The sequence below is a fragment of the Haliaeetus albicilla genome, chromosome 10 (genome assembly GCF_947461875.1).
Source record: "Haliaeetus albicilla chromosome 10, bHalAlb1.1, whole genome shotgun sequence".
Classification (NCBI taxonomy): Eukaryota; Metazoa; Chordata; class Aves; order Accipitriformes; family Accipitridae; genus Haliaeetus; species Haliaeetus albicilla.
In genome coordinates this window covers 5,255,013-5,270,000 of record NC_091492.1, presented here as the reverse complement: position 1 = coordinate 5,270,000, position 14,988 = coordinate 5,255,013, and the positions used below count along the sequence as shown (strand labels likewise).

General features: G+C 43.2%; 1 protein-coding gene across 1 annotated transcript; it reads left to right on the top strand.

Annotated features, from left to right (window-relative positions):
• The first annotated feature begins 1,306 nt into the window (after positions 1 to 1,306).
• Positions 1,307 to 13,776, top strand: HSD17B2 (hydroxysteroid 17-beta dehydrogenase 2). Its single transcript, XM_009919105.2, has 5 exons — positions 1,307 to 1,632; positions 6,165 to 6,377; positions 6,694 to 6,879; positions 9,993 to 10,130; positions 11,766 to 13,776. Exons 1-5 carry the CDS (start codon positions 1,356 to 1,358, stop codon positions 12,122 to 12,124), a joined length of 1,173 nt encoding a protein of 390 aa, XP_009917407.2. The 5' UTR covers positions 1,307 to 1,355; the 3' UTR covers positions 12,125 to 13,776.
• The last annotated feature ends 1,212 nt before the right edge of the window (positions 13,777 to 14,988 follow it).

Sequence of the window (14,988 nt, the reverse complement as noted above, 5' to 3'; positions counted from 1 at the left end):
TATAATTGACCTCGAGACCAGCGTGCTACTAAAAGCAGAAGCAGCGAATGGGAGAGAGAAGTGAAAATAGTGTACACTTCGTGCACTAGTGGGAGGATGGATGAATGAGTGGGTGTTCGCAATAGTAATGAATGACAAGCAGACCTGGAGGGTAATGTTCCTTTCAGAGAGTGACCTCATCTGTAATGTAAACTACCTAAAGAGGTATGTAAACATTTTCACTGGCTGTAAAAATGTATATTCAACAGATCTGTCATCCCATAAAACCCCAAAGGAATAGTGGAATGGAAATGTTCTTGTGTCTAAAATAAAATAGGTCAGCACTACATTTTCTTTCAGAAAACCAGTAACATCATGTTAGCATCATGTTAGATTGCGTGATAACTTGGGCTCATCTCTCAAACCAGTTAGTAGGGATTCTTAAACAGGGTTAAATACGCCTAAGTTGTATTTCAATCCTTTTAGCTGGATGGATTTTAAAATTTTCTTATTGATTAATAGCTTTTAGAGCACAACACAGCAGGTGTTAAATCTCTCAAGTATATTTAATAGATTACATTTTTTTCCCCAACTTGCTGTGGGTATTGAACCAGTGATTGCTGTCAAAGCTAAGGTGAATGTCGTCACTCAGGTCAACTGAAGATTCAGTCTCAGGTGTGTTACATGTGTTCACTCAACAAAGTGCCCTTAATGGCAAACCAGCAGTCACCCCTTCCCAGCCTCCCCGAGCCCCTTGAAAGTCGATTTACCATAGGTATTTGCAGAACGTGGAGTGGGTAAATAGCCAAAGGTGTGCACGAAAGCAGGGAAGGTCGTTTTGGGCTTTTTGTTGAAAGAGGAGGGTGGCCCGTGTGTGATAAAGCCCAAGGCTGGCCACACAGAGAGTAAATAACCCTGTCCTGACTCATTTTTGTCACTGCCCATCAAAAATCAGTTCCACTGAATCTACACCCTAAGTTTTTAGGCAGGAAATTCAAACTATTTCCCATAAAGGAAACTGTTCTTTTTTGACTGGCCAGGAAAATGTACTTTAAACATATAAAACATATAGCAGTTAATTTTTTCCTGAAGCAAGTGCTTGCTACATCGTGTCCATTCCCAGTGCTGTCAATCATTATCCAGCCAGCATATTGTTCAGAGGGTGGAGCTGTCAGGCAGGAGGAATAAAAGGTAAGAAAAGGAAAGCTCCTACTTCTTGCTGATGTCAAGGGTAAGTGAGATTATGGCAAACCTTTAAACAGAGTCCCCTTTCTCTGCCCCACCCCCTGCTCCTATATAACCCAGGCTGCATTTAGCAATACCTGCTTTTACCCGGCCGGTGCTGGGGTGCGTGCGCCTGCTCCTCGTCCCTGCCGATGGATGCTCTCGCTGGCAGCCCCTTCGGATGGTTCTGCGCGGGCGTCACCGTGCTTTTTGGGGTGACCCTGCTCTGCGTGGCCAAGAGGAGCCCGGTGGAGAAAGCAAACGTGCTGGTCTGGAGGCTCCTGCCCGTCTTACTGGGGCTGCTGTGCGTGGCCACGCTGGGGGCTGCCGGGGGGCTAGCGGTTTTTTGTGGCACGTGCCTCGTCTCCTCCGCGTACCTGGGCAGCAGGGCGCTGCTGCCCGTGGGCGACAAAGCCGTGCTTGTCACAGGTAAGGTGCCGCAGACGCGCTCCGGGAAGCACAAAAAACCCCCACCCGGCTTTTCTTACAAGTGGGCTGGAAAACTTTGTGTCCTCGGGTGAGGTATGTATGAAATGCGTGCTTGTAAGGTTTCCTTTTTTTTTTTGCTCGTTTTATTTGCTTTGCCGGAGATGTTTTTTCCAGGTAAATAAGTGTTCTGAAATTAAGTAGAAAAGCATCTTAATAGATGCTGTTATTTTTTAGTGTCTCATTTAATCTTTACAAGTAGCTTTTTAGACATACTTGTGAAATTAACTGATGCAAAAAGCATAAGAATACTTACGATGGTCTAATATTTTAGGAGAGACATTAATTTCTGGAAGCCGTCAGAACACTACCTTCATACATTACTTTTGTTTACTTGAATTTATCGCACTGGTTACGGACGTACGGTTATCTTTTGGTGTGCGTGTTTACACAGTGCACGCTGTGTATATCATGCATATGTTTCAAGATACTGGTTTGGTGCCATCTCTTTGAAACGATGTATGAAATCATTTGGGAGTGAGAAATTTCCTTCACTAGCAGTGAAAGTTCAGAGCTAAGGAATTCAGTCTCTATTAACACTCTGACCTACTCAATACCCACTTTTAGTTTGCAGGGATGGTATTTTTGTAGTTCTATGGCTTTTCTCCTGTTTCTTCTAAAACTTTAAATGTTGTTTATTTGTGTTAATCAAACCTTTAAACTGGAGTGCCTGCCAACTGCTTCTTGCACTGTTAACTTGCTCTTTTTTGTTTCATCTTCTATTTTTTCCCTCTGGAAAGCTACATTAAGTTGCTTTGGTTTATATAGCTATTTCTTGCAGAATTTCATTTTGTTTTATAGAGACACCTGGAAATAATTTAGATTTGCCTAGCAAGCATTAATATGGGGGTTAAATACAAATGTTAAGAGAGGACAAGATGAGCAGCAAGTTCTCCCCTCGGGGTTTATCTGCCAGCTGGCTTTCTCCCTGCAGGTGTATCAGATGGAGATAGATATGAGGCAGGGGGGAATAGGGAGCACTCCTTTCCCACCCCTGCAGACAGGGGTTGTGCTTTCACTTGGGCATGTTGTTGCTTTTTATAAGACTGCAGTTCTTCAGGAAAAAGCACTCTCTTAGAGCTTACCTGCCCTAGAGAATTTGAATTAGAGCAATACAGGGGAGTGAAGAACGTTTAGGCATATTTCAGCGAGCAAATGTGCTTTCTTTGTACCTGTGTTGCAACTGTCCTGAAGAAATGCAAGTTTGGACACCTCTGACAGGTGATGCATCAGAGGAGGCTCTTCTTGGTCTTTATGTGAGTCCAGACTGGTATGCAATCAATCAAACCCTCCATCAACTGAAACAAAAGTTTTACTTAACGCGTTTCTTGGTTAAATTGCTCTGATTGTAGTTTTTTCCCCCCATACCAACTGTAGGATGTGTGTCTGTGGGCATGTGCAAGGTGCCTTTAAATCAATTTTGGTGTCATTTTCTCCTATTTAGACAAGACCTGAGGCAGGCACTTCATGGGAAATGGTGATTTTTTAAAAAAATTTTTTTTAATCTTCTGTTTTTTTAACACTCCCCCCCCTTTTAGCCCCACAAGGTTGAGGATTGCTGCTGTGCTCTGGGCAGCTGCCACATATCACTTGTGAGACAGCTGCCCTTGGCCAGAGGATGGAGTAATCTGTGCTTCCCTCCCTGGGTTTTGTCAAATATTGATCTGGTCCCCTTTGGATGTCCCTTATATGGGTGCTGCTGTGCATTATTTATTTAAGCTGGCACTTCACCGGAGTACCATGACAGGGGAAAACTGTGCCCAGTTGTCAAAATGCTTTTTCACATGAATAACTGTGGGCATATGAGCAGTCTTAAAGTCACTGGTGAAACATTTCTTATTGAACGTCTTGCTGGGAGTGAGTATCCTCAGTGTCCTTAAGCAGAAGCTCGCGGACATGCCAACACTTTAGTTTGGTAGACCCAGTAGCCAGCTTCCCTACAAATTCAATTACCGTGAAGATCCGAAGTAGCAGAAATTGTAAAATTCTGTTATTCTGTGTGCAGCTGCATGAATTTCTCCAGTTAACTTGGTCTTTTCGTTCTTGATGTGTGACTTGGCGTTTCTGATGCTCAGTGTGAGTTGATGATAAATTCTCAGTAACAATTCAGTTACAGTCCGTAGTGACTGCATTTCTTATAATATATCTTCTTATCATTCACAAATTGCTTTTTTTTTTGACATAGAAGCAAAGGGCGGGGGGCAGAATTCTTCCCTATGGAGACCTAATTACTGTTTGAATTTTGAGTTGAAGGGTAGAGTTTCTCTGGACTTCAGTACCAGGTCTGAAACTCAAATCAGACTTGTTTTGATAAAAGCTCGGGACAAACCCAGTGGCAGGCACAGATAAACACTGCTTTTTATTTCCTTCTGAGGGTTGCTACACCCATCCCTAGTTGTTGAGCACTCTGCCCCTTCCCAGGTTAAAGCTGCGTTGTAAAACTTAGTGTGTAGCTCTGTGGCTGTGTACTTGCTGGGAAGAATGAAAGGGGAAGGATTTGATCCAAAACCAGGGTTTTTCACTAAAAGAAAAAGAAGGAAAGACACCCCACCCCAAACCCCAGGAATCTGTCATGTCTTTGGGATATATGCAGGCCTTTTCATGTCTCTTTAGGGAATTCCAAGAATGCAGGGTTGTTCTCCTCTTCTCTTTCAGGCCAGGGCTGTGAGAAATGCAGCGTGATATATGTGGTGCTCTGGTGCATCTTCAACAAACTGCAGACTTTAAAAATGCCAAAAAGCTTGCTTTTTTTTTTAAGATTAAGTAGTGCATGAGTAATTCTTTTCAACATCTTGCACTGATTGATCCAGGCATTTAGTATGTGTTTCTTTCAGGTCACCTGGAATTAATTTTTTTCACCTTTCATGACTAAAGCCCTGGTTAAAAGACAGAACCCAGAAATGAAGATCTAGCATGATTAAGATGAGTCTCTTTGACAGTCAAGTTCTATTGACTATGGATTTTGAGTGCAGGAGCAGGCCTGTGAATAACTATGTTAATATCCGCCTTGGTGTGCCAAAATCCCAGATTAACCCTTATGACTTTCTGGTAGGGTTAAGTAAGGAGTATTGCAGCTCATTCATGGATGAGGAGACAGCAAAAAAACTGGCAGGAGTTCCAGTCCTTTGTCCCACATTCAGGTTTCCAGCCATGCAGGTGGGTTTGGAAGCTGAGCATTTATGTAATAAATTGCTGTTGCAGGAGATAACCGAGCCCTGGGGTAGCTCCATGGATCTCGGTGCTCATCAGCATCCAGGAGCGTTCTTTGCCGCAATACGCTGGAGGGTGCGGTGCAATATTGTGGGAAGTGCTGATGTATCTCTGCGTTCCAGTGTAAAAACTGCATTAATTTCTTAAACTCCTCATTTTCCTCCTGATATTGTCCTTTGCAAAACTCCTGCAGCACAGTCCCTATAAGCTCCTTCCCTGTCTCTAGCAGAGCCCTGTGTTGCTTCGTTGGGAGTCATGGTGGGCAGATGGGTGAGATGTTTCTTCCCTTGCTAAGAAGTTTCTCTGTAGATGGGAAGAATGGAAACTGGAATTAAAAAAGACACCAGGAGAGAAAACACTTAAAAGTGTCTTAAGATAGCGGCAGCTAAATACTGTGTCAAAGGGAGACACTTGAGATTCAATCAAATTATTTGTTAAATATTCATCATTGTTACCTGGTAGGAAGAACTGCACAGTTGTGATCGCAGCAATCGTTGTTGTGTGTTTGCTCTAATAGTGCTTCCTGCATTTGGTAGTTCATTGCTTTATGGGAAGTAAGTCTGGAAGAGGATACAGTGGATAAAAGAAATTCTGATGCAAGTTTGCATGAATTAAATAGCTGGTACTATCTGACTTAGCCTAAAAATGCCTGAAGCTTTCTTAGGGTTTGAAAGCATTGAACTCCTTTGCTGGTAAACAGTTGCTTAGCTTTGGCTTGGTTGCAGCCTGTGACAGAAAAGTGTTTATCAGAAGGATCTGGATGGTAGGTGCTTGAATAAAATAACGCTACTTCTTTGAATTAAGAAACAGAACCCAACAATTTGATTTCCAATACCATATAATTGCTTTGTCCATCTGAGATTTCAAATTAAAATATTTGTGGTTTTTCTCTTTTTCTTTTTTTTCCTAGCTACTTTTGTTATCAGGTTTCAGTCTGAATATCTGTATGAACCCAATCTAGGGTTTTATTTCCTCTGTATGCACGAAGTAAGTCTTAGAATCTGTCAGTGGTAGAGCATGAGGTGATGCCATCAGCTCTGAGCCAAGAGGACGTGGACTATCAATCTTTGTGGAACATGCAAAGGTCCAGCTCCTCGAACCTTCAGATCTGAACCTTTCTGCCTACTGTCATATATATTTCAGTGACTTTATTTCATCATCTTTTTGGTTAGATTTGCATGTATATCCAATGTATGCCTCTCTATTTTTTTTTTATGATGTTTTACAACAGACCCACTTTTCAGTTGTCTTTTTGATGCTTTCAGGAAGCGACACTGGGATTGGACATGCACTGGCTAAATACCTGGACAGCTTAGGTTTTGTTGTGTTTGCTGGGGTTTTGAATAAGGATGGACCTGGAGCTGAGGAACTGAGAAAAACCTGTTCTCGGAGACTCTCTCTCCTGCAGCTGGATATAACCAATGCCACCCAAGTGAAGGAAGCCTATCTAAAAGTCTCAGAGAAGGTGCAAAATACAGGTACAGCTTTTTTCCGTTCTAATGGGAGTACTAATGTAGCTGCTTACAAGGTGCATGTCTTAACTGTTGGCTGCATCGTGGCTTCTGTGTGTAGGTTATTTCCACACCACAATCTGTGGGCGGTCAGGGCATTTATATTGATGACTCCTGCTTTCTGGGACATATGAAAAATGGCTGTTCACGGAGTGGGTACTGCGTATCTGTCGCTGCAGATCACCTCCGCTTTGATCTGGAGGCACCATCCAGCTCATCAGTTTAATCTTTATGGAGTTGATTTCCCGCTGTATAGCAGCCCTGTGCTTTCTCCTCTTCCCAGGACTCTGGGGAGTTGTGAACAACGCGGGCATCCTGGGCTTCCCTGCCGACGGCGAGCTGCTGCCCGTGAGCACGTACAGGCAGTGCATGGAGGTGAATTTCTTTGGGGCTGTAGAGGTGTCCAAGACCTTCTTACCATTACTTCGGAAATCCCAGGGGAGGCTGGTTAACATGTCCAGCATGGCAGGTGAGCCGAACTAAAGCACCAAATACGTTTCTGGTGCAACAGAAAAAACGCCTAACTTCCTTGGCAAAAATTCCGAGGAAGGCGTCAGTTGGTCTTGCTTGTCAATACACCTAGGGAATCAATATTTAGGTAATAAGTGCAGGTTTTTCTTTTGTTTGGGAAACTATTTCCAGAAAACAGCCCTTAAAGAAGAAGAGTTTAATATGGCTAAAAATACGTTGTTATGTAAAAGACAGTAAAATTCAGATCTTGTGTTATAGATGCTGGGAGTGATAGCTTTGTGAGCTTCCAGAAAGATGGGTGGTAAATCACAGATGTTTTTATAACATGTTCCAGCAGAAGTCTGTGACCACCTCAGTTTGTGTGTCATTGAACCACACTGTGGAGATGCCCCAAAGCTGTCTGCCTTTCGCAGAGACAGGCTCTCTTCCATCTGGGCTGGTTACACCTCAAGTTTCAACCTTTTTGTAGTACTGTGGGTTAAAATTGGAGCATAAATATCTTTTTGGGTAAGTTCATGACACTTGCCATTTTTTAACAGTCTGTAATAAATGTTAGATATTTCACTTGGGCAGCTCTACCTCTCCACCCTTGTAGGGCTCAAGTGCTGTAGTTAGGGTGAGAAAGCACAATGATAAAACACCTGCTGAAGAGTAACATTTAATTCTTCAAGAGCAGAAGCCAGTTTTATTTTTTGCTGCATCCTACGGATCTTTCCTGAGTGCACAGTCCTAGACCGTGGTCTGTTAATAACCTGGGACCTGAAGAGAGTGTGAGTTTATATTTTTTTAAAAATATTTTAGACATCTTAAAAATACTTTAGCCTAACTTATTAGCAAAGTGGTATTTTTTCAAGAATAAAATAACTTTTTAAAAAATTATTAACAGCATATAATATGCTTTCCAGTTTTGTCCCATAAATTGGATCCTGTGCTTACTATATATATGTCTTTATAACATGAGCTTCTATTCTAGGAGGACAGCTGAGATGCTAAGATGTAGGAACCGAAGTAATACAGTATCTGGTAGCCAACAGCTGAGGAGCAAGAATGCTCCTTTGAAAATGACACCTGCTAGAAGCAGGATGTCACGATGCCAGAAAGTGTTTTGGTTTAAGACCTCTTAAGGATTTACCATATCGTCCGCTTCCCAAATTTTCCTTTGCCCTGTCTTCTTGGACCCTTCTGTGCAGCTAGTGTCCACCCAAATCCCGCTGTATTGCTGGGGTGGCTTGTGAAGGTGTTACCTTGTGTTCACAGCTTATGTTGAGGATGTGGCTTCAGCCTAGCTTTGACACTGTTGTCTTCTGTTTTCTTTTTATAATCCCAGGTAGGTTTTGTATCTGCAAGCCTGTGTTTATGGCTTGTTGCGGACACTTAAAGAAATCAGGACTGAATTATCAGAAAGACCTTTCTGGTGCTGCTCTGCCCACCAGCCCTTGCAAGCACAGAGCCAGAGGATAGAGCTCTGTTTTCTCTGAGCACCCAAGTGAAGCTTGCGCTTTTGGTGTTTTGGGGCAGATGTCTTAATTCTTGGCATGAATCCCCCAGCTGCCTTGCAGGGATAAATGGAGAGCTTCCCTGTGGTAATTTGCCCTTATGGGACTTGATAATGACCTTGCTTAAACTGTAGCTGTTTGCACAGATGTTCTTGCATGCGGACCAGTTTGAGTAAATAGCTTCCTCTTAATGCAGGGTCTGAGGGTCCTTTGGTAAAACATTAGCAGAAAAGTTAGCGAGGACTCATTGTGCTGAATCTATTCCTGCCTCTGTAGAGCTAATTTAACTGGACTCGAGGTTAGCCTGACCTCAGAGGAAAAATGTATGTGATTCAATTGGCTCAAATCAATTGAAACTCAAACTTATTCAGATGCATACAGAAGAATAATTAACATTTAACTGGCCTGACTTCTTCAAAGGAATGACTCGGTGTAAGAAGCGCCTGTGACTCCTTGGTCATTACAGTACAAAACCCAATAAATGGCACCAGTGGCTTACCTGAAAATTCCCCTGTAGCAAAGTATTTGCTTTTAAAAGATTCAAATACATGGAGATAAATATATAATATTAGAAATGGAGGCCATACCGGAGGATGTGCCCAACTGCCCATGCAGGCAGGAGAAGGAGTGATGTGCCCCAAGGAGAAGGGTTGCCCATTCTGTTCTCTCCTCCCCGCTGTGCCAACGCAGCCCGTGGTGGCTGTGATCACCCCTAAATCTGGCAGCGATACTCTGTGCGGTGATAACACCGACCTTGTGGAGAAAGTGGGGGGGCTGAAGAAGGGGAAGATGCTCACATCAAAGTGTCTTTGGATTTTTCTAAAGCTGAAGAAGTGACAGTCTGCCAATTTTTGGAACAGAGGAAAGCTCTGTATTTGGAAGATATTCTCTTCTGGAAGCTTTTGTTTTGTAAACATATGGATTTATTTTAAATTAATCTAAAATACTGACTGTTTTCTATCTTCTCCATCTGAACAACTGCTGCTGGGATTGGAGGAGATGGGATATAAGTATAGGCAGGGGATCTGCTTCTGTGATGGGTCTCAGGGAGTCCTGTCGCCTGGGGGCTGTGATTCCAGCTTTGGTTTCTCCACAGAGGTTTTCTCCGCTCTTGCCCTGTTGCCTCTGGTCTTGCTGAAACTAGCTGGAGAGAACTGGAAGATAAGTTGGCTTTATAAAGCTAGAACCGAGATTACTTACCCAGTTGTAACTGTGGTTTATAGTAGGAGCTTCAAATTCGTGTTACAGTGACAAGAACAGCGGCGTTAAACTGTTGCTTCACTATTTATATGAACTAAAACATTAGCTGTGTTTCTGAAACTAACAATCATAATTTTCAGCAGTTTTTACCTTTAAATGCAATACAGTTTATTTTTTCTGCCACACAAGGTGTCTTATCAAGTGTTACTGAGCATAACTGCTATAAGCAACTGCTAATTTACGACTTTCACTTTTTTTTAACCTCTAGAAAGAAATTATTCCCTCACTGACTTGTCTTTAACCTCAGTGAGAGCCGCATAATTTTGGTTGCGCTATAATCTTCCTTCTAAATCACGAAAATAAAGGCTGGAAAACGCCACTGCCGAGCTTTATCATGTTTATATTGCTCCTGCAGGAGGCATTCCACTACCGAGGTGTGCTGCATACGGTGCATCAAAAGCAGCTCTGTCCATGTTTTCTGGAGTAATGAGGCAGGAGCTTTCCAAATGGGGAATTAAAGTTGCTGCAATTCATCCGTCAGGCTTCCGAACAGGTTGGTATTTGACATTTCAGGTAGTTCTTTCTGCCTCGCCTCTTTCCCTCTAGTCCAGCATCCTCAAGCAGAGCCCTGAGTGATTCTCAGCAGTCGGACTTTTTTCCCCCATTCTTCACGTTGCTTATGGAAATGAAGATTCGCGTTTTGTGCGAGGGATGTTCCCTCTAGTTCTGCACGCCGCCTGCCTCTGCCTCGCGAGTGTAGCCATCCTCCTGGGCAGAGCTCTCCCTTTGCTTTGAGACAGGGCAGGGTTCAGGCGGTGGGTGCCTTGCCTTTGCTCTAGCTTGGTTGAAGTTAACAAACCCAGCGTCGCGGTGCCTTTGAGTGTTACAGCTTGCTTGTCCTGCGTGAGAGCTTCAGGACTCGCTGTCAGTCCTTTCTCAACATCAGAGCTCTCTTTATTGCTCAGTCTTCCATCAAAGTATCTGCAGCAATACCTGCCATCCCGCTTGCTTGCTGTCAATATTACTCCACGTAGTCTCTGATCTTTCCTCTCCGCTCCTTCCCTCCACTGCGCTCCTGCTGCTTTCTGCTCCAAATCTTCTTCTGCTGCTCTGAGCGCTTTCTGCAGAGCCCGTCTGGGTTTCAGACTCGTCTCCCTCTCCACGCACCCTCGCTGCACCCCGTGCCCACCCGGGAGCAGGGTGGGTGTCACGCAGGTCCCCCCTCCGTGGGCACGCCTGGCAGCTACCTGAGGACAACGTCAAATCCCATTGCTGCCTACTCAGCAAGTCCTGGTGACTTAATGGAGACGATTTTTATGCCGATGAAAAGCAAAATGGTCTTTTTTCATGAAACCCCGCTCCCTTGAATGCCTCCCCTCCTGGGGAAGGGCGCTGCGGGGCACTGGGCTCTGGCAGCGCCTGCGTGGTCAGCGGTACCTGCCTGAGGTTTTACCTTCAGGTCCCTGCTTAGCTGTGGTCAGACTGCTGGATGAAAACTTCATGCATGAAAACAAGTCCCGGTATTGGAGATTTAAATATTTATTTAAAGATTTTTCTTTATTTGCAGTGCTTAATTCATGAGAGTTAGGCAATAAATGCATTGGAAAAGCCACTGCTTTCATTTGTACATGATGCAGATGGGGTGGGGAAATAGATTTTATTTTATTTCTTTTTTTTTTTTAAATCTGGCCTAATACAAGCCTTATCCGTCATGAAACTAGTTATTGAAATACCAATGTCACTTGTGAAAGATGAGCTTAGCACTTGGCCAGCCCAAGTGAATCCTGTTCATCCTAGTTTGCCTGTCTTTCCTCAGTCACTCACATCAGTTAGTAAATACTGATTAGAAACAGCCACAAAATGAATAAGGACAGAATAGCAAGGAGGCAGGGGGGGGAAGGAAAAAATGCTGATTTGGTTGTGAGAGCGCCTTTTTAGGTAGAGCTCGTAACCAAATGGTGCATGAACCCCACGCTTTTTGTGTAGTCTGTGCTTTGTGCTTTCCCTTCTCTTCCAGGTAAAAGCACTCGCAGCTAACCAGTGGTTTTGTCTGTTCTTCACTGGCCCAGTTTAGCACAACTGCGACTCAGGCTGGTGGTGGAGAACAACTCATTGACTATTACTTATAGATGAATTCTTTTCATTCAGCCCCCAAACCACTTGCCATCCTGTGATGTCGCTCCTGCAGGTATACAAGGCACATCCGACCTGTGGGATAAGCAAGAAAAGGAGCTGATGGAGAACCTCCCAGCAGACACAAGGCAAGACTACGGTGAGGACTACCTCCTGGGGCTGAAGGACTACCTCCTGCGCATGCCCGCGTACTGCGAGGCCGACCTCTCGCCCGTGCTGAGCGCTATCCTGCACGCTTTGCTGGCCAAGAGACCGCAGGGCTTGTACACCCCTGGCAAAGGGGCTTACATGTTCCTCTGCGTCTTCTGCTACCTTCCTCTCTGGTTCTATGACTTTTTCATTAGTAAGATGATGAATACTGAGTCTGTCCCAAGGGTGCTGAGAGCATCAGAAGCTGAAAGCAAGAATCTCTAAGGTATCCAGCAGCGTTTGTCTTACTTGATAACTGGGAAAAACTCTATTTTAAGACACTGCTATTTATTGTTCTGTCTTTATTAAATTGCATTTACGCTGCCTTGCAAACAGAGGTAAATCTTTGCGTTAAGAGTAATGTTTGGGAAAAGCAGTGGATAAACAAAAATAGAAAGCTATCCCCAGATGGGGCATTTTTTGAAGAATTTCAGTGTTTTCCTGATGTCTTTGTATCCTGCTTTCTGTGTAATGTATCTATCTCATGAAGTTATATAGTTCCTGTCTGCTTCAAAGGGCACTACCAACACACAGATAGATGTATAACCTGATTTTTAGAAAGAAACAAACCAAAAAAATCCTTGAGAGTCAACAACCTCCTTAAACATTATAAGGAGTTGCATATATTCCTATCATTGGAGAGATTTAGAAATGTCTAATGCAAGTCTTTCTCACTGCAGCTTCAGCCTAATATGTTTGGGGGTTTTTTGGTTCTGTTGCTGTTGGACCTGAGAAATGATTGACCTTTGTTTCCCCCTGAGTTTTGTGAAGTGTAGTTGTGATGTCTATGATGTGTCCTCTTTGCTAGACTAAGCAACATAAGTTAGTTGGGGGAACAAAGACAGATCAAGACCTTCATGAAGAAGAAAACAGTCTCCTTCCTACAATATTAGAAAAAGTAATAGTAAGTATATCAGCTGCTAATGTGATATGGCTGTCTTGTTCATTCTGTGTATTGCCTGTATATGCCTGTGCTTCTTTAATTATTAGTAAACTCTGATCTCGCTTCTGCTTTTTGTACAATTCCTTACTCGGTTCTGGGTTTATGAAGTACTCGCGTTTTTGCCCATTTCTCCTGACACCTTCCTGTGCCTCCCTCTGCTTTGGGGAGAGTTTGTGCTCACTCCTCTAAGATCAGTCAGTCTTCAAGCTGGCTTTACTGGAGTCCAGTGTCCACGTTCTGATAGATTTTGGTCGCTCCCCTTCCCTAAATTCATCCTAGGAAGATGAGATGCCCTCCCTGCTGCTGGTTGTCCCTGTGCCCTATACCATCAAACTCCCACCAATGCCGAGAGGTTGGGCAGGCTCACCTATATTTTTCCAATCCTACTCCCTTTTTGCATTGCCCGTCTCATCCTCGGGCTTGAAAGGCTGTGATATTTTGAAAGAAAGCCTCATCCTCCTGTGTTCCCTGGTTTGGCCATCTGTCCTGTGCCTTGCTTTGACAAGAGGCATTTCTTTTCCCATGATGAAAAATTAAAAGTCATTACATTCTGGGCCTTAAATGTAGATGTACTTTTTTTCCTTTCCTTTCTGCGCAACTGCTAGTCTTCTGTCATAATCCTACTCGCGCGATGTACTCTTACAGTCAGCTGAACAAAATCACAATTTAATTTGCATCTGTAGTATTTCTTCCATCTCCTGCAACTTTTTACATCAATGCAAGACTCCTGTAAATGCACAAAGGATGCTCGGCAGACTTGGCCCACCATTTTAGTTTGTGCAGCAGTGTGGAAATCCTCCTGTCCTGTACATTTTGTCATGATTACTGCTTTTGCTGCTGAGGCTTATCTCCTTGTGGGTTTATATCAGTCCCCTGATTACAGACTTTTGCTTTCCTTTGAGAAAGTCTGGCCAAAATTGTTTTTCACTCAGAAAATCTGGGATTATTTCAATCTCTCTGCCCATTTCTTCCTTAATCTATTTCCCCATTTTTTTTATTTGTCAGCAAAAGTGCATAATAAAAAAAAATGCATTTAGTAACTGGATTCTTGTGACTCTTTCTGTCTCATCTGACCCTTTGTGCTTTTGGGGACTGGTGCTACAGCTGCTCCCTTCCTGGGCTGACCTTGTTCCCATAGTAGGAGAGCACCAAGGAGGAAGGTGGTGGGGACCTTCTCGAGGACAAAATGGCAGTCGGTGCCTTGTTTTGGGCAGGACGCGATCCCAAATGGCTCAAAGGCAGCTTGTGAGCTGAAAGGAAAGGTGGGTGCAGAACTGAGGGGCGCACTGGGTGGCCACCTTTGAATTTTGACTATCTTCAGAGTGAGGGAACTTGCTGCCTGCCAGCTCATCTCCATCTTGGATGGAGGTGGTTGTTTTTTCATTTAACACCCAATTTAGGTGTAACTTAGGTGGGCTGGAATTTTGCCCTTAGGCATGTTATACATCATAGAACCAAAATTCCTCTTAGCAGCCAGTTAGCTCTTTTGCATAGCAATCTTCATAACAATCTTTAATTGTTGCTTTGTTATTTGGCTGTGGTTATAGAATGTAATTTTTTTTTCTCCCCTTCACTTTCTTAATGGGAATATTATTTTGCACATTGCAGACATATTAAACTAGGCATCTACATGGAAGATTTGATTTAATTTTATTTTTTTTTTACTTTTATGTTGCAGGAAATTTGTGTTCTAAATAGTCATTTTACATCGCCTAACTACAAAGATATTTTAGCAAGTCTCAAATAAGTGTGGTATCAAAGACTATCATTATTTTGTTCCTACAGGGATCTTACTTTGTGTTTTAAAGACAATTCTGTTGTAACACTTTATCAAATTATGTATCATTTAATGGGCTGTAGTATTAGGGGTAAATTTCTTTTGCTAATGGCTTGCATTGCAAGTAATCCAAACTGTGAGGCTAGGAGAACTGCAAAATAAATTGTGGGTGTTTGTGGCCAAGGCACCCATGTGGATGATAACGCTGATGCTAGCTTGTGCTCTCAAAGATTAGTGTCTAGGTGTTATGCTCCTTTGCTTACTGTAAACGCTGATCTGATACACAGCTATTTTAGGGGTGGGAAGAGAGGATGTTTAATTCTAGCAGTGGAAACCATTGTATTAAAAAAACCCCAGACTAACCACCAT